General features: G+C 35.3%; 2 protein-coding genes across 2 annotated transcripts; both read right to left on the bottom strand.

The window, feature by feature from the left end:
* Window positions 1-10,671: 10,671 nt before the first annotated feature.
* On the bottom strand, window positions 10,672-11,500 carry LOC116197560 (extensin-like). Its single transcript, XM_031527737.1, has one exon. It carries the CDS (start codon window positions 11,462-11,464, stop codon window positions 10,835-10,837), a length of 630 nt encoding a protein of 209 aa, XP_031383597.1. The 5' UTR covers window positions 11,465-11,500; the 3' UTR covers window positions 10,672-10,834.
* Window positions 11,501-20,181: 8,681 nt separating this feature from the next.
* Window positions 20,182-23,888, bottom strand: LOC116203811 (U-box domain-containing protein 52-like). The gene is made up of 9 exons (XM_031535751.1): window positions 23,576-23,888; window positions 23,334-23,407; window positions 23,088-23,209; window positions 22,791-22,988; window positions 22,375-22,687; window positions 22,112-22,213; window positions 21,601-22,029; window positions 20,708-21,490; window positions 20,182-20,521 (listed from the first exon to the last, which is right to left on the bottom strand). Exons 1-9 carry the CDS (start codon window positions 23,751-23,753, stop codon window positions 20,447-20,449), a joined length of 2,274 nt encoding a protein of 757 aa, XP_031391611.1. The 5' UTR covers window positions 23,754-23,888; the 3' UTR covers window positions 20,182-20,446.
* Window positions 23,889-24,258: the final 370 nt, after the last annotated feature.

Below are 24,258 nucleotides of genomic sequence, written 5' to 3'. Positions count from 1 at the left end.
ATGAGTGGAATAATGGCCGAACGGGTACCGACCGAGATTCAGTCATTGTAATTTGTCTTTTATTTATTTAAGAGAACAATGTAAGGGTTTATGTTGTATATTTATTCATGTAATAATCTCGGTCGGAGAATGGACGGTTCGAGTATTTTTTCGAATTTAGGGTGTCAAAACTGGTGAGTCAAGTGCAACCTAAATCATGCGGTAAATAAATAAAATGGCAAACTTGGCAAACTAGAGTACCGAAAGGGCGTATGGGATATAGGCCCACATGTAATAGAACCCCCGAATTCGGAATTTCCGGTTTCGTACAGACCATTGCTTTAGCATACTAGGTGTATCCATACCCCTAAACCCGGGCGACTCACCGACCCTCGACCTTCGGGTTGTAAACAGGTAGTGTCGACTCCTTTTCACGTGCGTCCGTCGCACGTCCCTGGGAAGGTGAACCCTCCCAAACCGAGTTGCATTTAGTCGCGCGCATGCGTGCCCCGATGAGACGAAAATTCGGGTGCGCACACACTATAACACCACATTGACATACCGAGAGATAGAGACCAAAGCGGAAACATGAATCTCAGATTATACCACAAACTGTTGTGGGTCAGGCCAAGACTGTTTGGAGAACCGTTTAATGGCAATGAATCGGTTGTTCCTCAACTCCCTTTGTGAACAGCAATGGGGGCTTTCTCTCCACTCTCTGAAATAATCAGCTCATTGCTAAATCCATTAGTAGTAGCTCGAAGCTCCGAGAGGCCAAACTCTTTGAATGTAGGAACTAGTTCTTGGTCCACTTGCTCACCATTTGCTACACACCACAGAGAGTTGTAACAATAAAAAAGACAAAAACTTTCATGCATATAAATTATAATAGTCAACAAAGACTAATTGATTATAGAATAGGTTCAACAAGACTCAAATAGATTGACCAACAAAACCTTTGACCTAGATTTCCAGATTAACTATATTAACGAAGACGAAAGACCTACATATCTATCTGTCGGAACCCATATGAGCAAAAGATAAACAAAACAAGTTCCTTAAACTAGGAAAAAAAAAATATTTAAAAGGACCCAATAACTGAGAAGAGGCCTAATCTAGATCAGGTGGATCAAAAGAAGAACAGTCAAGATACAGATATGAGGGGCACAAAAAAAAGGACATGCAAATGGAAAACAAGGAATGGGGGAGATGGGTACCTGGATGGGTCACTGCCTCATCGGAGTCTGGCCTGTCTGGAGATAGGGCTGGCGAGACAGCGATGCTCTCTTTATCAAGGTCGTGCATTCGGCTTCAACAGTCGCAGAACTTCCTCTTCTTCTTCTTCTTCTTCTTCTTCTTCTTCTTCTTCTTCACCAACTCCATTCTCGGTTGCCGGTTCCAATCAGCCTTCCAAGTTTGCTTCTGAGTTCTGTCAATGAGTGTCACAGTCACAGAACTTTTGTGGTTATGGTTTGGTTCTTGACTTCTTGTCTAACTCTAAGTCTTTTCTCATACTCTCAGTTATCTTCCCGCTTAAGTTAAGTCAGTTAAAATTAAAACTGATTTTTTTAATAAGGAGCTTGGGATTTAAAGGGGGGGCAACAAGGCATATTTTAATATTTTCAGGGGGGGCAAATATTTGAGAAAAGTATATTTTGGGGGGCATTTGAGATTTTGGGAGAATTGCCCCCTGCTAACTCATTGGCTCCGTCCCTAGTAATAGTAATAATATATAATATAAATATAATATATATATATATATATAACTAATTCTCATTTGGATGTTTCTCGACTCTTCGTAATTCCATCTTTTATCCTTCAATGTATATAGACATGTTTCAGTTCTTACCCCCCACACATTCAATGTTTTTAGATCATTTTTAAATATTCAATGTATCTTTATATATATATATATATTTTACCTTTTTGCCTTTTCGAAAAAAATATATTTATTCGTTTGCATGCACAACATATATTTTCTTTCGATTTTACAAAAAAAAATGCATATTTTCTTGTCCCTGCCCCTCCGGTCACGTTACATCATTGCATTTCTTATTTGTTGGTTTGAATTTGAGACATTTATGTTGCATTTGATAAGGGAGTGAAATTTAATTTAATTTGATTTAGTTTGATTTCACGGGATGAAGACAAAATAATTGAAAATTTTTATTATTAAAGTTGAAAAATAAGATAAAAATGTAATGATTGTGTTGAATTAAGAGAAAAGTAATGAATAGTTGAGAGAAAATTTTTATTATTAAAGTTGAAAAATAAGATAAAAATGTAATGATTGTGTTGAATTAAGAGAAAAGTAATGAATAGTTGAGAGAATTTAGTATTAAAAAATTAATTATAATAGTATATAAGAAAAATTATATGAGATAATTTATTATTAAATTGAAGAAAAGATTAAAAAAAGTAATGATTATATTATTAAATAAAAGAAAACGTTAAGTTAAGTTAAGTTAAATTTAATTTAATTTCACTCCTTTCTCAAATGGAACCATTTTTTTTTATCTATTTTTCTTCTTCTTTTTTCCATCCTAACTCCTAAGAATGAAACTTTTTGTTCTTATTTTCTATTTTCTGGTGATAGGCCAATGAGAACAGTACCTGCCCGGATCCGCCACCCCCTAGGAAGAACGGTTTTTCACTAGAACCGTCATGTAGAAAGTCAAAATCATTATCCTCCAAAAGTCGTCGGAGGAAATTCCTCCGAATGTCCCTTGCTTGGACATTGCCCTTTTTTTTTGTGTGTGTAATTTCCACCCTGTCACTAACGAGAGAATTCGGCACACCTGAATCGGCTGGTGTAGCTATGCTCATGTAGAAATAGTTTCGTTTTTTTATGTGAACTCTGGTATCCGAAAGATTAATTAGACACCGATCAATCTAGTCGAGCCAGGTCGGCCCAATAAGAGGTAAAACTCTATCAGCGTAGATTTTCTGTATTCACAAGGACTCGAACCCGAAACCCTACTTAAATGGAACAAGCGTCGAACAGCTTGAACCAATCCACGGGAGTTTAGTATGGCTTTTCTATTTGGGTACAATAAAATAGTTTCAGTTATTCTATACTTCTCAAATTGCAAAAGACACGACCATTCAACAATACACCTTTTATATGGTATATATATACAATCTTTAACGTATTCTTTCTCCTTCCAGCAAAACTTTAAAAAAAAAAAAGCCAAATCATCTCATCCCTCCTCTTGTTGAACCGGCGATGTGGATATACACAGTTATTGATGAAAAACAGGGGTAATTTAACCTTTTTTCTTATTTCCTTCTATAGATACTATGCTATTTGTTTCATTAATTCCTACTATATATTTCACAAACTTTTCAATCGTCCCCATTGTACTCTATAATTTCTGAAAATTTTCATGTATTGCATTCTATAGATCGTTGTATACCTAACAGGATCGTAATATTGTAGGAAGTTGGTATGGATCAACATATAACGTACAAAAAATTGATTCTTCTATCTTCGTAGTGAAGCCTGCGCCTTTTAATGGTTTGCATGCATCTCTTTTTGAGTCTTATGGTGGAACAATTGTACACAACAATAACATAACGATCCGTCAAAGACCATAAAATTAAAAGTGCATGCGCTATATTTATTTTACTATGTCAGTTCCTATGAAATCTTGTAGTTTACATTTCAAGTACACAGATTTATATGCTTTTTATTACTCTTGCTTCTTTAATTTATTAGCTTTGACTTTGTTCTTTTGAATTGTTAGGAGTGAATTACTTATTATACCTTTCTTTGAATCATTAAACATGTTGCATTCATTTGTATGGATGTGCAAGGAAATATAACTCTGGCGGTTATGTGAGAAAGGGATTCAATTTCTTATTGACTAAGGATCTCTCTCTTCAAAGTTTTGATCAAAAGAGTACTTGAATAATTATGACAATTGAGAGCGAATAATGCCCCGTCAGGTTATCAAAAGAGGGTATACCACAGTGGCGCATGCTCTCGCCTATTAATCTAGAGATCACAGGTTCGGTACCTAATAGAACTCTTCACGTCCCTTTATTAGTTATTTATGATTTTTTTCATTGTACTAGACGTTGAGCCTCATTTATAACCCAAAAAAAAAAGGTTAGAGAAGTTTTATTAACAAATGGTTTAACAATATATCTTAGAAATGAGGTGTGTAGTGTAGTGGTACACGTTCTTGTCTATTAATCTAGGAATTTCAAGTTCAATTATCATGATCGAACTATATAAATAAGTATATGCTCTTTACTATATACTGTACGTAATTATAATTATAGCCATTCATATTTTTTTCTCTTATTTCATGGAATAAAAACTTTGAATATGATTTCGTAAATCAAAACGACAGCTTTTATTTCTTGACAAATCAAATTTTATTAGTCTAACCAATCCAAAACTACATTTTCTTTCCGGTGAAATCACGCATATTCTAAATTTATGCAAAAAATTTCTCCCATTCAAATTTTATTAGTAGCTTTTCAAATTGGAATAGGTTATTTAGCCAACACTGTATTTGAAGTTTTATTTAGCCATCGCTTTTCCACATATACTTCTAGGGTCCACACCTTCCATAATTTATGGCGTGCCCTTCCATTGGAATAGAAATGATTACTCTCTCATGTGGTATAAGCCCGCGTGCAGTTATTTTCTTCAAACGATAATGATATTGCATTTTTAATTACATAAATTAACATAATTATGTTCCAACATGCAACGCACGTTGTATTTTCACCAGTTTAGTTAATTGTGTGTGTACATATTGGAATGTGTAAATATACTGTTGTAATAGTTGTTTTCTACTCTGGGGACGGATCTTAGTTCTTGTCTGTGGTTGCGGCCATCTTGTTATAGGTAGATATTTATGTATCAGTATGAAATTCAAAATCCGATTAACCTTGCATTTATTCACTTTTTTCATCACATTAAATATTCTCAAAAATGTTATTAGAATCGGACCATATCGGCAATTAAACAATTACAGTGTGAGTTCATGGACTCTCAAAGGCCGCATGTTTAATGTAAAAGTCATCGAATCCCATTAATAACAAGATAAGAATGCAATATAAGCACACATTGTAGAAATAAAATCTTATATGGCAGATTCACTCTTCCGTTTATATATTGTAGAAGTAAAAGCTGATATGGCAAATTTTCCCAACGGCTCCCACTTTTATCTCTCTCTCCCTCTATATATATATATATATATATATATATATATATAAAGTAGGAACATAATGGGACAGTCAAATAGCCTAAGAACACTCCATTGTTGAATGAAATTTTCTCAGTTTTTTTAAGATTTTCCAAAAAAATTAATTTTTGAATTTTTAAAAATATATAGATATAAATTTGTGAATCATTCGTTATTTTCTAGATTCTTTTAGCTTTCTTTAATTTATTATTTTTCAAAACAAATAAATATACATTTGTGGGGCTGGAAGTTATTTTATCGATTTTTTCTTAGAAATGAATTTTAATTTTATTTTAAAAACTTTTTAAAACATATTGCTATACATTTTTGGGATTGGTCATTATTTTCTAGGGTTTAGGACTATTTTTAGAAAAGAATTTTAATTTTTTTTAAATATATAGATATAAAATTATTTTTCTATAGATATGATTTCTCATTTTTTTTTTCAAAAAGTAAATCTGCTCATATTTTTATATATAAAGATATGATGTACTATCCATATTATTAGGTATGATATGCTATAAATAGTGGTTGGATGTATTGCAAATAAACCGTGATTGATCTGACTGTGAAAAATATTACTAAATTATATTTCTTTAACTTTTCGCATGTATGCAGGTTTATTTAAAGTACGTGCACAGTTAGATTTTTGGTGGTGAGCTTTTCTACTTTTTGCTTTGTCTCACACATAAAATTTTGTAGAACTTTGACGGTGCGTTTGGATTCAGAGTTAAAGTAACTTTGATTTTGATTGTGGAAAATGACAAATGAGTTGGGATTATAAATTTGACTTGGGAAACGTGTGTTTTTGTCGTGTAGTGTGTTGAGTTAAAGTTAAAGTTAAAATTTTTTACTTGGAAAATGTGTATTTTTGCTGTGTAGTGTGTTGAGTTAAAATTAAAGTTAAAATCAAAGTGATTTTGATTGTGAAAACAAATATGCCCTCAAAGATTCTTCAATTTTGTGTATGTTGTTTAAGAATCAAATTTTGATAACGTTGAAGATAAAAATCCATCATGCCTTGGTTGAAATTTTTCTTTTTAGCTTTTTATGCATAATCTTGACAATGTTAAAATTTTCAAGATTTATATTGAGTTTTTTGCTTTTATGTAATTTTTTCTTATCTTATTCGTGAAATTAAATTATCATTAGTCTTATACGTCTAATACTATACTGTTATTGATTGTAAATTACTATTTTTAAATAATTATAGCACATATTTTATGTGATAAATTAGTGAAAAAAGATTACATTTAATTCCATGTAACGCATGAGCTCCACGACTAATTGTACATAGATTCCAACTGAGATGACGTAGTGTTGTTCGTCTACTGGTGAATAATAAGAAATCCAATGAGTCCTCAACAACTGAGTCAACTCGCAACAAAATCTGTATTTAAGTTAGAAATGCTTGGAATCGCAAGTTGGAGCGGTATAATAGGTAAACTCGCGTGTCTATTGACGTTTCTGCTAGTCTCTATTGGTTCCTTTCCTTCACCTCTTTCGTCAAAGTTCGATTCGATTCTCTTATGGTATCAGTTTAGAAGGAAATTTTGATTGGCTTTTGTCTTGGGGGCGGAGAGTAACCAAAACCCTAATCGCAAGGCAGAAGAAGACGATAAAAAGACAGAAGGGATGTGGGTCAGGTGGGCCACCTATTAGTGACTCAAGAGGTCATGCCCAACTTATAAAATAACACAAAATAATAATCAGTAAAAGTTAAATAGCAAAAAACACAAGTATGCAAAAAAAAAAAAAAAGCGGGCTCCATGTTTCAGTTTCTCCATTTCTTAAATTAACTAATTTTAAAATATACGAAAAACTAATGTAAATGAACCCCGCACTTGAAGATCGCCTAATGTATAGCCTAAATTCTGCTCCTCGCCCGATACTAATAATAACAAATTATTTTGTAATATTTTAGTCAAAAGTACATACCAATAATGAATTTATTAAAATAAAGATTATATTATTTAGATTTAATTTCAAAAATAAAAGTTGTATTGGACTTTATTTAATGTGTTTTTTTACACACATATATATATATATTGTTAATTTATATTTCGAAGATTATTTTCTTTTATTTCGTAAAATCTTACGAATCTACGATTCGATTTTACTATTCGATTCTATGACCCCTCGTCCATTTCTACCTAGAAAGTCGATTTTGACTACCTTGTTCCTCAAGCATATATCTAGACTATCATGAAATGTAAAATATGGGTGCATATTTGTATTGGAGCGTGGGCCTTTTCCTCCTACTGACTGGGCCTAATCGATTGGCCCATTTCCAGAAATGAGGACGAATCTCTGACGCCCAATGGCATATGATCGTATTCATATAGAATTCATATGCCACAGCTTTCTTACATATTCTTACGTCTAAAAGCTTGAGGCTTGCGAACGAATTTGTCACCATTTGTTTTCTTCCTTTGATTTTTTTGTATTTTCTTCTCGGTTATTGGGGAAGTTCGGGAGTGCTGGAATTTTGCGTGCTTAGATGCTAATATATGGCGTGTGTTATGTATGAGAATTCTGAAGGCATTAATGAAACAAACAAGAGATAGAGGAAGTGAATTTTACATTTTCTCATAAACGAGCTACCACATATATATGCCTCAATTGAAGGCTATACTCACAGAGCATTCTAGGACTGTCTAGCATATCTTTTACACAAAAAAAAAAAGGAATAATATTAATAAATAATACGTATATATAGGACTCCCATGAAGCTGGAACATGTTTGGCGGTTGCATATTATTGGTAATCTAGATCTCCAAGGTAATCTTCTTTCTCATCAACTAGTAATTTACTTTCCTGGGGTGTCTATCTAGATTACTAGTAAGATATAACATTATCGGTCCATACCAAACATCATAATTAGCATTACTAGTCATTTTAAAAGTGAAATCATCTCAGTAAAAATCTAAGGCCTTGTTTTGTTTGTGAGTATAATTTTAAAATCACAATTCTAACTTAACTCTTCCCACTACAAAACAAAATAACTTATACAAAGTCAAAAAGTGGGCTCCATTTATATCACTTTTTTCCACAACAAAACAACATAACTCATACAAAATCAAAGGATGAGCCCCATTTATACTACTCTTTTTCAAAATCAAAATCTGATTTTAAAATCCTATTATGAAACCAAACGCAGTATAAATTATCAGTAATCTCAAATAGTAATGTACTAAATGCCACTTAACAGTTCTCTTTTTCTTTTCTTTTTTTGGGTAGATTAGCAGTTCTCTTCTTAATATTCAAACATAAGATTTGATTTATATTTTAAATTTCAATTAATAACACTTCTCATCAGGAGGTACGCGTATGAATCAGGACTCGCAAGTTGTAAGTTGTAACATCTTGGACTTCTCGAGATGGTTACCTACGTCTTTAGTGTTACACAAAATCTCGCCATTGAGTTGCAGAGGAAAGCTCTTAATTTTATTTTATTTTTGTTAACCCGGGGTGTCCAGGTTTCGTCCGACTAATCCCTGGGGCTCTGTGAACCCCCGACGGAGCACAGAGCTGGTAATTACGCCAAAGGCGCTTCGGTGGCCCCACGGGGATTCGAACCCAGGATCGGGTGCAAGTTTAGGCGCACCTTAATCACTAGGCCAAACCCGTTGGGTTGAGGAAAGCTCATAATTACTTTGTCGTTGAGTGCCCTTAATGGCTCCAGCTGTTGGTCTTTAAAATTATGTTTAGCAGTTGTTACACCCGAGTTTTATAGCTCTTAATCTTTCATACTAGTGGCTTTCGTTTTACCAATTGAAGGAGGCAAAAACGTAAATAAGAGAGAGAAACAAGAAAAAAGAAAAAGTGTGATAATTTGATCCACCCAAAATGTAACAATCCTTTATAATTAGAAATGCATTTGTTTCTTCGGAGCGGAGATCCCTCTTCTCCTGAACCGTTGGATGCCTTAGGCTTCGTTTGGGAGTGCAATGGCAGTTGGATAAGTGCTTATTTTATTGAGTTTTCACTAGAAGCAGTGTTTGGTGATTTTCTCTAACATGTTGAATAGGTACTTACAAAAACTGTTTCCGCTTATTCTCTAATTTAAATATTAATTTTAATTTTAACAGTTTCAAATTATTATCTCCCAAATATTTTTACTTATCATAAAATCAATACTTATTTTTCAATAATTATACTTCAATACTTTTATTTTAGCAATAACACTTCCAAATCAAACCCTAATCTTCTATATGATCGATCTTTTAGAGTGCGTTTGGATTTAGAGTTAAAAGTAACTTTGATTTTGATTTTGATTTTGATTGTGAAAAAGGACAAATGAGATGTGATTATAAATTTGACTTGGGAAACGTGTGTTTTTATTGTGTAGTGTGTTGAATTAAAGTTAAAGTTTAAATTTTTGAATTGAAAAATGTGTATTTTTATTGTATAGTGTGTTGAGTTAAAGTTAAAGTTAAAATTTTTTGTTCCTGAGCAGTGTTATCAGAACCGGACCGGATGATGAACCGGAAGGGGTACGGGGTCATGGGTTTATGGGTCCAACCGGGGGTTCGATGGGTCGAACCGCTCGTTTATTTAAAATAAAATAAATATTCATATTATTAAAAAAATTATGATAATTAAGATAAAAGTATGATGATTTTAAAGAAATATAACAATAGTATAAGAAAGTATCTATATTTAATATTTCTTACTTCAAAATAAATATTTTATTTTAATAAGTACTTAAAAGTAGAGTTAAAAGAACAAAAAAAGTGGTGGTGGCTTGGTTGGTAGTATGCTAATATGAAAAGCAAGAGGTCATGAGTTAAAATTTTTACACAACCAACCAATTTTTACATTAAATAGGAAACCCATAGAACCGGCCGGTTTAATGAAATTTTGCTTAAAACCGGCCGGTTCAATGGGTCCGACGGTTCAAAGTTGCCATTTCGGTTTTTAGGCGAACCGGACCGGACTTGGTGCCGGTTCCCTGTCCGACCCATCGAACCGGCCGGTCCGGTCCGGTTCTGATAACAATGTTCCTGAGTCCAAACAGGGCATAGAATCTTAATTTGGATGTATAATTTCTTTGCCAATATTTTTCTTTTTCAATGAAACCGCGCGATATTCTCAGCCTATTGACTAAAACTAATCATATACAGACGTCAATTTGCCCTAGCCATGATGCGCTTTCAATAATAGTTCTGAATCCTTGCACTGCAGTCTGCAGGTAAATTCGTTGACGGAGGACTGAAGTTTACAACTGAGCAAAGAAAGCGTTTCTTTGTTATTGACAAATAAATTGCTCAAATCAATTTACAAGTCCTCCTAGTCCTGCAAAAATCTCATAATTAAATAATGCCCCCTCTTCTTGCTTTTAATTACAACTTTGCCCCCATTGACACCTTCCAAACTTCCAAATTCGGAGATAGAGCATTGCTCGAAAAGAATAATGATTTTTCCTTAAGGGAATAAAAAAAAGAAGGATAACTGAGGGTGTCATTTATTAGAAATCACTTGACCACAATTGACTCGGCAGAAACTTATCATAAGACCTGCAAATGAAACCAACAAAGCTGAGATTTATAAACAGATCAGAGTTAACCTAAGGGACTAAAAACACTTCATCTACTCATCATATATCACAATCAAAATTAGCTAACAAATTAGCAATTACAGTCCCAAAACCTTTACCAGATCATGCTCAAGAACATCAATGACACAATGAAAAGCGGAAAGACATGACCATGATGAACAGTAGCCGCTTTTGAGGCATAGTAATAGTAGTAAGGGTAGGCGTAGTCGTGGGGGGGAATTGAATTGGGCGGTGCGGGGCTCGAGAATGGCGTGCTGGAGTACTTGAACGGTGGAGGGGGTGGCAGGAGCAGGCCACCCATTGATGGCGGGGCATACCCGTACTCAGGTGGCGTATTGGAGTACTTGAATGGTGGTGGCGGAGTTGGAAGGGTAGGGAGGCCTGGTGGCGGAGGAGAGAAGTACGGCTGGGGCGGCGGTGAGTGGTGGTGCCGGCCTGCCGGCGGTGATGATGGCGGCGGCAGCAAGAGCGGAGGGGACACATAGGGCTCTTCAGGTGACGAAGGGGGTGGCGTGCAAATGAGAGGACAGGTAGGGCAGTCGCTTATGCATACCGTGCCATACGAGGTAGGCGGAGAGTAGGATGTTGCCGGGTTCCCCGTTGGGTCTTGCTGAGAGGTCATAAGAGGAAGCATGATGAGAACATTGAGAAGCGGCAACATGATCCATACAAGAGACCATGGAAGGGGACGTAGTCTTAGGTGAGCCATATTGAAATGGAACATAGAAGAAGCATTAGGGTTTGGGTTGTCCTTTTGCTTACGCACACAGTGTCATAGTCAATATGTAGGGGTTGGACTTTTGTAGTATCGGAGCACATAGTACCTTCAAAAATCTTGCAAACGCTTATCTTCTTTGTGGATTTGTGGATGCTCTCTACCCTTTTCGGATGAGGTCTTGGGTCTTCGGCCGGATCTATAATTAAAATATGTACACTTTCGCGGTCGCTAGCTGGTCCATCCTTCATATTACGAGTAATTTATACCAGTGAGGGTAATTAAAATGGAAGATTAACGCTTTTTTGCTTCGGATATGATTCAATTATTACATCGCTTAGGTTATACAAATTAGGCTTGGGTTCAGTGATAAACTCTGTTTCCAAACAGACCCAAAATATCTCTACACGCTTTAACCCTTCTCAATCGACAATGATAGTCATGTAATCTAACTAGTTAGATACATTCTTTTAAGAGAAGATGATTCGCATATTTGACATCGAGGGCTCTCATGCTGATGTGTAGCCCTAGTTATGGTCCAGTCTGCTAGGTTCTGCTCTGATTAATGATAATAAGTTCGTATTTTACTCCAATCGACGCCAGATATATCAAAGTTGCTTACCGTCGGACCACGGATATTAAATATTCATAGAAATCGATTCGAGTGATATGCATTTTTTTTAATAAGATATGGCTTTAATTTCTTTGAAAAGTTGGATTCAGATGCTTCGGTTATTGGACCTTTGTGGGTTATTGCTGTAAAGCTGAAGAAAGACATCCGCTCCCTCTATTCCTCCTTGTGTTAAGGACAATGTCGGCCCCCTCATTTCGGCAATTAGTCAAGGAGAGCTCTGTCTCTATATCTAGCATTGATTGATTCAATAGTGAGAGCTCTGTTATTATATAATATATCATTCTTTTGATCACGAGGTTGTCATCAGCTTTTAGATGAGACAGATCTTCGCTCGAACATCAACTTGTTTCGCGGCTCGAAATTGAAATGCTCCTGTAAAGGCCAATGAAATTAGCACAAATAAATAGAACTCCTAGTAATTCCATTGACGAAAATGAAATCTAACACCTCCTATTTTTTAGAGGAAAATATATATCATTCCACTACACTCTTTTTTTTCAAAAAAAAAAAAGACAAATTACTTGGCCATTACATAATATGGCTTCTAGGTTTTATATGTTGTTTTTGCCTTTGAGAGGTATATTATCTCGGAATCTTCAATGGGTCAATACTCCTTTAGGGAAAGGGGAAATTGATCAAAATTTTCCACTTTCGTGTCAGAGATAGGAGGAGTACAGTGAGTTTGAAAAAGTGTACGTCTTTTTTGAGTGTCCTCTTTCTTCCTTTCCTTTTCCCTTTTTTATTTTTATTTTGGGATAAAGGCAGAGGATTATATATTTCGTTTTTTATCCCCCACCACCGGTTATTTGAAATGAGATTTTCTGTTTTCCTTAATTTCTTTTCCTAGGCTATCACTAGCAATGCTGAGCACGCAAAATCGAAATTAAAATCGGAATGTGAGCATACGCATGTTGATGCAATGACATGTTTGCTTGCCCATATGATTTTTCAAAAGAGTTTCTAGAGTTATGTTAAGTTTATGAAAATATAATTATGCGGTACCTTTTATAGGTTTATTTGGAGTTAGATTCTCTAGTTTAAGTTAGTTTTAATAGGTTTATAGTTTAGTTTACATTCATTATATGTAGAGTTTAACCGTTTTTTGGTTAGTTTTTAGGTGTTTTTCGAAGTAGTTCATAAATCAAGCTTTTACAATCTCGAAGTTTTTTATTTTTTGGACAGGTTAAACTCGACTAATTGGTGCAAATTACATATGGTTGGAAAGCTCATTGAGTCTGGAGCGCAGCGATTCAAACTATTCATCGTTTGGAGCTCAGACAAAAAAGATACAACTACTTGAAGTTCAGCATGCAGTGAAGCAAATACAGATTTGAAGGGCCACAGCCGTGAAAAAGGAGGGCTGGGGCCGTCCAGATCTGTTGAACTGCATTGATTTTGCTTTATTCGGGTTTTTTCTTGGGTTTTAAGGATTTTAAGAGGAGGCTATTATTGGGGAGATATCTTCATTTATTTTTGGAATAATAATCTAATTAGATATCTTCATTTATTTTTAGAATACTAATCTAATTCTACATAACTTAATTCTATTATTTTTCAAATTTAACGATATAATTATTATTGTTTTATCTTTTGTACAATTCAACGATATAATTTCTCACTCATATTTTTTTTTAACCATTTTTACACTCAATTTTTTAATAATAAATTCACCATATACTTTCACACATATATATATATATATAATCTCATATATCAATATATTTGTCAACACTTGCAATTACTACGCAAAATCAAGTTGAATTGAATCACGATCTAACTCGAAAACCAAACACAAGCTTAACTTTTTCAAATTAGATGGTTATGATATTTTGGGAGATAGAAAAATTCAATTGGGATGGTTTAAATTACGAAACCAATTCTTTTAGATTGAGAGATCTTTGCGGATTTGTTTAGATTTCTTTTTATGCTAAACATTAGCAGAGGGAAGAGAGCTGAACGTCTAACATTTGGAGGGAGAGAACGCAGAGCTCGGAGACCAAGCTTTCAGTAGAGATCGAGATCATGACGACGGTGGCTCGAGTTGGAAGACCAACTACTTCATCTTCTTCTCGTTTTTCATCTCGTTTTCCTTTGATTTTTGTGGTCATGACTATGTTTATCTTTTGGGAATAGATGTTTACACTTTCGATCATGAACTAAACTCTTTTTTTTAGGGCTTCAATGAAACCTAGTATTTATATATATATATATATATATATATATAATTGTGAATTATCTTCTCTATATCTATTGAATTCGATTGAATTGCTTGTCCTATCTTGTTCTTAATGCGATTAATTGCTTGATCACTAATTAATTTGATTAGGAAATCTAGATGTACTTGGGAAAGACATTCTAGGTTAAGCCATGGATAAGATAGCCTAAGTTTAGTTTGAGATGGAAAACCGACTAATTCGTGTGAGGAATAATAATATACCCAAACGCCTTAGGTAGCCAATTAGGGGTTAATAATTAATAGGCCGCCGCTTATTGATTGCATAGGAATATAGTAGTTAATTCGATACAAAGTATACATTTATGCGACACTCGAAAGAGGCGTTGGAAGATTTATAAAACCCTAGGTTAGTAATTTGAGAATTCGATAGAATAAAGAGAGAATGATTGATTCTGCATAAGGTACTAGGTGAAATTGATAGTCCTAGGTTATCTCCATTGATTTTTACTCTTATTTATCTCGTTGCTTAAGTTTAGTTCAGCTTTAGTTTAACCTACTCCCTCAAAAAACTAATTGTCTGCATAAAAGTTAATTGTGATAGTTTTAGTACTTAGTAAGTTTTAGACCAATCTCTGTGGGACGATACTCTTGCTCACTCTATATTACTTATTTGATAAAGTGCACTTGCATTGATCAATTTTTATCGCAACAAGTCGTTTTTCATAAGATTTAGTTCATCAAAATTTTTGTTGTGAGGTACTGAATTCAGAGTTTGGTATGTTATAATTCTAAGTTTTGAATATTAATAATGACAATTGTCAAATATCTTTGATAATCACTTCAAAGGAGCAGTACTTTCAATTGAATTTAGGCAAAGTAGAATCAGTTCAAATTTTTTTTTTTGGTGAATGAGTCACTTCAAGTTTACTAGGTTATTTCAATTTGCTCTAAAAATTACTACTATTACAGGGGCTGAAGTAACCTAGGTGGTGTTTGGCAACGGAGTAGAATATGATTATACTTAATTCTATGAAATGAAGACAACAATAGTTCTTTATCTAGCAAGAAAAAACAAAGAAGATAACAGTAGTTAGGGAAATTTATTATTAAAAAGTTGGTTGTAATAATTGATTAAGAAAAAATATATGAGAAAATTTATTACTAAATTAAAGAAGATAAAAAAGTAATGATTGTATTATTAAATTGAAAAAAAAGTAATAAATAGTTGAGAAAATTTAATATTAAGAGATTAATTGTAATAATGGTTAAGAAAAAGTACGTGAGATAACTTATTTTTACATTGATAAAAAAAAAGAGAGTAATGATTGTGTTGTTGAATTGAAATAATAGTAAAATGAAGTTAAAATTGAGCATGATTTTTTCAATAGACAAACAAAGTCACTGGTAAACTTGAAGGGTTCTACTTTGCCTGAACTCAACTGAAAACTATACTGCTCCTTTCTAGCTTCTTTTCCAACATACATTCATTAGTACCTAGATTTACATAAATGTACGAGCAGTTAGTTTAAGGAAACATCTCTTACTGTTTAAGATATAAGAAACCCATTTTCTATATATAATCAGCGGTCTGACTATTATGACTGTGTATCAGCGGGACATGGTATCCCACGCGTTGGATGCGTGTCGATCCCACGACGCACTATGCATCTGACGGCAGGGAGACCGCGTATCACTGGAACATACGGTCATATTAGAATTTTCCTATAATGAAATTATGATAAAGAGTTTTTCCTTTCCTGGATAGATGGAAAAGCGAGTTAAATGCAGCATCAATCACCACGTTTGAGAATTCTTGTGTCTCTTAAATGGGTCTTTAGATCCCAACCTTTCATAGAACCCCCGAAGTATGACACTCGTCGTGCTACCATCCAAGAACCGTTCGTCCATTATTGCTCAGTGGTTTTCCTGCCAATTGGAAATATGTGGCAATTAGAGGAATGTGGGGCTTTGCCTAGGTGCTAGAACTTGCGACCGCAACAAAGCACTTTTTCATTTAAAAAAAAAAGAAAAAATAAAAAAAGGAGTGCAGCGTCTCTTTCCCACAATTCAAAAGCGAAAGGTTCACCTACCGAATGACTAATTCTCATTATTGAGACTATATGAAAGAGTTTGATTTCAGAGTTAAAGTAACTTTAATTTTAATTTTGATTTTGATTGGAAAAGGACAAATGAGATGGTATTATAAATTTGATTTGGAAAAACGTGTGTTTTTATTGTGTAGTGAGTAGAGTTAAAATCAAAATCATGATTATAAAATTAGACTACGAAAACAAACAGGCCCTATATATATCCCATTATTGTCTTTTCTCCTATCATGGTTAGGATCATGCGCCTTCCCTCAATCCTATATAGTTTTAGGTAGCTTAATTTCGAAAAGTAAGCATGTATTTTACTTTTTTTCCCCCCTTAAATGTAGTTAAAAACAAGAGTTGTTAAAAATTAATATGCACCTTCAAAATTGTTTCTTTTATAGCCAATTATGAACTTTTCTTTGAATTTTTCATTTTTTTTGTTAAATTTTTTTTATCCTTTCACGTCTATTTTTGGTTAGTTTTATATTAATTTTTATGAAAAATTATTAAAATAAAAATAGTACTAAAAAATAATAAAATTATAAAAGAAAACTAATAGATGAACAGATAAAGGTGCGTTCAACGCTGAGAGCAATATGACTTCTTCTTAGCAGTGGTGGTCGGCGTTGGCCTTGACACCACTTTTCTCAATCTTTTAATTCCTAAAATTAACTTTTTCATTTTTCCGACATCAAAAAATATTTTTGAGACAAAAACTTAACCGTGGTTATTTAAAGTGGCTATAAGCATGATTGTTCTAAAAGTACGTAGCCTTTTTCTTTTTATTTATAAAGGGATATCTATGAATTTTGTATAATGGAATATAAATTTTGAAAGTATATAACTTTAATTTAAAATATTTTATTTTTTGTTAATACTGAGGATGAGAGTACAATACATTTTCTACAATTATATTCTACCAAAAAATTAAAACCTACACATACATGATTATACTATTTAGATGGTAAAACTGCCTTTTTGGCAAGATTATTCATAAACCATACCTCATTCCGTGCCTTTTCAGCATTGGTGACAATTGACAAGGGCCATCATGGATGCACAATTTCATAACAAGTTGAGATCTCCTTTCTGACCGAGTGGCTGCCCCCCGATGCCACCACTAACCTCATAAAAAGCAGATTTGTACCTGTCACTTTCGGGATATTATGGTCCTTTGCTGTCTTAATAAAGCAGAGAAATTCCTTGCATTTTTTTTTTTTGAGAAATGATGGGTATGTTCTAAAGGTAATTTTGATGCCTTCCAAGTTCCGACCCCTGAAATTTTTTCTCGACATGAGATAATCAATTATGTGCACGTCTATACACGTGTTTCTAATTATTGTAATAGTAAAACGATCATTTTTACCACCCTAGATCATTATAAATTCGTATCTAAAGATCCTTCCAATTGTAATCAATCTTACTGTGAACGTGAATATAGCTCGGGGAAGATGCAGAAAATTCTACGCCTGTGTTCCTTCATCCTTCTTGTTATTTTCCTACTGTAGTGGAGATGGAATCCTAGGCCCTCTTTCTTTCTATTTTCAACACTCTCCCTTTTTTTTTTTTCTCTCTTTCCTTCCCTAGAAACGTACAATTTTCTTTCACCATGTCTTCCAAAACTTTCATCAATGATTACGCTCCAATAGTCTGAAAAACTGATGTGCCCGGATAATTCCCTAACTCACGACTTGGGTCAATATGGCTCCTCGTCAAATTTACATTCGGTTTGCACTTTTGAGAGATATCCAGATGTAAGTTTAGGAATCAATGTAAACACATCCACCTATTAATAAAGTATTTTATTCAGAAAAAAAAAAAACAGTCTGGCAAGGCAATCTTACAAAGAAAAGCAGATAAGTAGAAGAGGAATTTCTCCTGGCCATACTTTCCACTTCAGGTGTCCATTTTCGACTCTTTGGTGACGTTTGGTTCTTGATAATTGAGGTGGGAATTTCGGATTCCCACCTAGATTACGCATTACACGTTTGGGCATAATTTGGAGCCTAGGAATTTTATTTGGACTTTCTCTGGGCCTTATGAGATTACACCATCTGGAGATTACGCCCTCAAGTTTGGTATTTAGAGGTTGTCTGGATCGCTAGAATGTTAGATTATAAGGAATGTCAAATTGCAGGGAAAGATAGCCTAGGAATGTTACATTACAAGGTCTATGACATTACTGTGTTTAGTAAGTTATTGTGTATTTGGGAAAGTATCAGGTAATATGAGATTGGTACGTATGGTATATTAAGTAAATCAATGGGAACGTATAGTAAGTTTACAAATACACCCCTATATATTATTTATTATTATTTTTTTAATTTTAAATATATTTTTATATAAGTATTAATATTTATATAAATATATGTTTATACAAATATTTTATTTAAAAATCTATCAAAAATATTTACAAAAATATTTATATTTAATGTATATAAAAATATTTATATTATATTACATTATGTTTATATCTATATAAATATACTTATATTTATATAAATATATATTAAAGAAAGAGATTACACCCATGTTGTAATCTCAAAATACCAAGCTATATTTTGAGATTACACCATAAGGCCCGGGAAAGCCCAAACGAAATTCTCAGGCTCTAAATTGCACTCAGATGATGTAATTGAGGGCGTAATCTAGGTGGGAATTCGAAATTCCCACCTAGATTACATTGACCCAAATGCCCCCTAGAGATTACACCGATCTCATTCTTATATATATTATAAATATTATATATTATACATTTATATATTATATTTATGTATTTATATAAATATAAATATTTATACTAAATATATTTTATTTTATTTTTGTATATTTATATTCGTATTTAATATAAATATTTAAATAAATATTTTTATAAACATATAACAAATATATATATATTTAAAATAAAAAAACAATATTAAAAATAAACATTTAGCATAATAACCATATAAATAAGGGGTATAATTGCAAAATTATTTTACTTTTCAATCGATTTATTTAATATAACAAACGTGACAATCTCAAATTATCTTATACTTTATCAAATACATAATAATTTACCAAACATAGTAATATCATCATGTTCCTTGTAATATGACATTTCATGGACTTACTTTCCCTATAATCTAACATTCCATGTAATTTAAGATTAAGCGAACCAAACTCCCCCTTAATTAAATTAGGAGAAAGTAAATGAGAAATTCTATGGTCCATGCTCATGAAGTTCTTGATGACTGTAGAATCAGTTTGGGGTCAACTCCTAAATGCTGATCCAACGGTCATGAATGCCTCATGAACCTGTTATTGCATAAACGGTTGAATTTTTCCAAAGTAAATGGAAATTGGGTAACACAATTTCATCCGTCAACGATAATAGATAAGATGGAGAAGGATTGATATGACAATAAAGTGCCTCCCGAATTACGAATAACTATAATATAAGAAAAACCGCTTATCACTAGCACAAGCAGAGGAACAATCGACACTCAATTAAACCACTCATTACCTGAATTACAGACTTAAGCGGACTAATCTCAAATGACGAGCCATTAACTTGTTAACGTGTAAGCCTTTAATCCAACCATTACGCCTATCTTGGTACGTGCATGCGATGTGATGCTCAATTCAGAATTCATATTATGCGGTAAACAATGACGAGCTGATTTACAGGAACTTTTTGTGAAGTTCGCAAAATAATCATCCGACATAATTCTTCCCGAAACAGAAGAGCAATGCACGTTTCACATGCAGTGATGAGAAAATTGAGGTTTTCCGAGATACGTTTTAATCTTTCTTACAAGACAACAGAAGGAATCATAATACCCTGACTTATGCACATGGTCATTTTCCTTTGTTTCTTTTCATTTTTTCCCTACCACATTTCCCACTGTTTCCCCTCGTTCTTTCCCCACCCAAAGGGTCGTTCAAAATTTATGCTAAAACCATCTGCGGGTCATATTTCTGTATACACAAGGAAATTTTTAAGTCTCAGGTGATGATTCGTGTCTTGAAACTTTGGCGTCGATTCATCTTCCATTCGAACCTGCACAAAGCTGACGGAATCAAATGTCAATGTCCGTATTGATGATTCAGTCGATCCCTCCTTCAGCAGCAGCTGCCTTGTGAGTCGGTGAAGATGATGTAGATGCTTCTCCGTTATCAATCTAGCATTAGGAAATAGTCTTGGTTAGCACGTAATTTATACCATGAGAATATTGTGAATGTATACGTAGACTAATTCTGTAAGTCCCATTATCATAGAGCAAAACTTTTTGTAACCATTCATTTTCCACCCTTTTTCGCTAGTTATAGTGTCACCTGTCATAGTGTTTCAATAGCCAGGACTATACCTGATCAATACTTGTCCTGCATATGGTTGATGTAGGTGAAGATGGTGGATCCCTGCTTTTTGAAGTACCGTGTCCATTATTTCTATGGTGATCATAAAATCTCCCAAAGTCTCTCAGTCGATTAAGCTCCGGCACGATGACAGTCCCCAGATCCGGCCTATCCTTTTGCCGAAGCTCCGTGCACCTGAGGGCTAGTTCAGCAAAAGCCAGTGCCTCCTCAACTGGCCAATCTCGAACTGCCGGGTCAAGCATCTCCTCGAACCTACCTATATCGATTGCAAGTTTAACCTGGTGAGCAAGGCCCATTGGGGGCCTCGCCGTGATCATTTGAAGAAACATCACTCCAAGAGAATAGATGTCAGATCTCGTGGTAAGCTTTCCCGTCTGTTGGTATTCTGGGTCAATGTAACAAAACGTTCCTGCAGCATTGGTCATGTGGTACTGAGTCACGCTATCCACAACAGAAGGCGGAACAAGCCTCGCCAGGCCCACATCACTAATCTTGCTCTTGTAGTTGTGGTCCAGTAGGATGTTTGCAGGCTTCAAGTCTCGATGCACCAGCGGCTCTGGCTTGGCTTGGTGGAGGAACAGGAGAGCAGTAGCAACCTCAGCCGCAATTTTGAACCGCCTTCTCCATGAGATCGGAGGGGTGTCGCCTTTCTGGAATAGTCGATCTTCCAAGCTGCCGAAGTCCATATACTCATATACCAGGCACCCGTACTCAGGACAAGCACCCAAAAGGAGTACCATGTTTGGATGTCTCATGGAACACAGGACCTCAACCTAAAACATTAACGCTTGTTAATAAGATCTCTGCGTACACCACTTTGCATGATAGTTCACAGAGTTCATACATGTGAACTGCTTCATGAAACAATAAGACATATTCGTACCTCTTGGTGAAACTGCTTCTTTCCCTGTGAGGCATCCGGACGTAAAACCTTGATTGCGACGCGGGTATGATTGAGAATGCCCTTATACACAGGCCCATACCCACCCTCCCCGATCTTATGCTCTCTCGAAAACTTATGGGTGGCTTCTTCAATCTCAGCAAGGGTGTACTTCCGGTACCGCACATCATTATGGTGGTACGTGCACAGTGCCTTGTCCTTCTCCTCAGACTCCAGCTTGGCCTTGAGCTCGGCCTGTCTCCTCCTCTGGACCTCTATCTCAGCGAGCATCTGGGCCTTCTCCGCAGCCTCTAGGGCAGCCTTGCACTTCGCCTTCTCCATCTCCGCAATGGCAAGGGCTGTCTCCTCAGCGAGCCTGGCCTCCTTGAACTTACGGGCCTCTTCCATCTTCAGCTGCTGAAGCTCTGCAGCCTATTCAACCCCAATGATTAATTTCAGAGTGCGACTAAATTACGGAAAATAAGCAGACAGCAAATGATCATTATAAGCTTACCTTCTTCTTGGCAGATATAGCTTCTTTGCAGGCATTGCTGTACATATCCATGGTCTGCTTCAGCTCAAGCTTCAGCCTCTTCATCTGGGCCTCGAGTTCCCTCTAAAATGTTCAATGAACTTATTGTCAGATTTCTATGTTTTCCTTTATAATTTTTTTTAAAAAATTTTATAGTTAAACATTCAACCTGAATAATATTTTCAGTTTTCAAAGATTAAAAATAAAAATAAATAAACCAATCCAAATGCTCTGGTGATACTCACGGATGACTGATTAATTGTTGTTGAAAGTGTTGGAGAGTCTTTTTCGATGATGCTAAAGTCTAGCCTGTCGGCAGTGAGATCCATTGATCCAAAGTTTAATGGACTTGGAAACTCGCCAAACTCACTATTATCAGCGATGGAATCCCGGCCCCAGGTCGGAGTCCTCAACCCATGATTCAGGATGTCCGAGTGGTCCACGTGGCTAGGATTTCGGTGCCTATCTACTGCTTTTGGAGCTCTCAAGTCATTGCTCTTCCTTTCCGAGATCAATACATCCGACCCAATGCTTCTTCGCCGTGGGTGGCTGGGTGCCCTAATTTGAATGAATCACATTAAGAAAGAACAGCCACGAGGGAAATAAAAGGACTAAAGATCACTTGCATATGAAGTTATGAACCAATAATATGAATAGGTACCTGATTGTGTCGTCTGGATCAGAATTAGCTGGGGGAGGTGTTGCAGAAGTCGGGGTCCTCGGGGGTGTGGAATTGTTAACAAATTGCCTTTGGGCTTTCTTTGCAGACGACACTCTCCCTTTTGAGATCACGAAGACATTGCAAAAATCAGGGGCAGATTTCGCGAGGATATTTGATACATCGGGGTTCTTCAACTTTCTGAAGCATTTCGTTAAAAGTGAAAATTAGTTCTCTTTTGTTAACTGCACAAAATTTTTAAGAAACAAAACTTCCAGCGATATGCGTATGGGAAAGTACCTGCTAAGAGCATTCCTCGTAGATGCACCAACAACAATATTCGTAACATAGTTATTTGAAATGTATTCCAATATTCCTTTCGCGACATCATTGTCGTCAATGATCAACTCCTTCAGTTGGACCTGAATTGAGAAAATCTCTGGATCAATTAACTTCATAAGCTAATTAAATGAAAGATCTCACGAATAAGCTCTCAATCACGCTGCATATGGACATGATGCCACCATGGAACAGCCAACTTCTTACCCCTTTGCGAGCGCAATACCCACGGTAGACACCGAAAAGCTCGCGTTCATCCATTTGATGATGTCCATCGTCATCTGCGCACGTAAACAAATGGTATGAATAACAAAATACCTATAATGCTTTATCAAGTTTTATCACATAATTAGGAAGATACTGAGGGCATTTCTTCTCGAATTTTAATTTATGAGGTGAGATCCTAACACTGGAGATATTACTACATAATTAAGGAGGGAGGTACCTACGATGTGCCTTGCGCCGGACATGTATGAGCGTGATTTGCATGTTGTTGATCAAATTATCGATGGCCCACCTCACGGCGTGCGGGCTGTTCTTATCCTTATCTATGGCCACGGCAGTCATCGTGACACCGCCATTTTGAGGAGTGCTGCCATTTTCAGAAGAAGCCTGCACGGATGCCATAATATTGGATCGGAATGCTTGGGATCGATGCCAAACACCGACAGAGGACAACTAGCCCTTCCCTCTGTTCCGCCTCTGCCGGACTTGGGCTTGTCGGTTACTTTGGCCACGGAATCGACCCCTTGAATAGAAGCAGGGCCGATGTGGATAGGGAACAAAAGATCATTGGTGGCTTTTGGGGCCGAAGGACTCACAAATTCATTGGATTGGTAGTAACTAAAAATACCTAAATTCGGGGCAACTGTGGACTATGTTTCAGGAAAATTTGACTGTCGTCCCCACTGGTTTTTCTGAGGGGCGTTCGGGCAATTAAATTTAGTACCAGACAAGTTGGCAACTACTGGCTCCGGAGACCTAGGAAATATAGTCTGTCCAATTGAGTCTTCTGAAAATATTCCTTGACTCACAAAAAAGAAAAAGAAAAAACACAAAAAAAGAACAAGTTTAATTTGATAGATTATGTTGGCCGCTCTCTCAACATATTGGAGCTTAATTATTAACACCC

This window comes from Punica granatum, chromosome 1 (genome assembly GCF_007655135.1).
Source record: "Punica granatum isolate Tunisia-2019 chromosome 1, ASM765513v2, whole genome shotgun sequence".
NCBI classification, from domain to species: domain Eukaryota; kingdom Viridiplantae; phylum Streptophyta; class Magnoliopsida; order Myrtales; family Lythraceae; genus Punica; species Punica granatum.
Note: the sequence above shows the minus strand (reverse complement) of the source record. Positions and strands in the feature narration are given on the sequence as shown.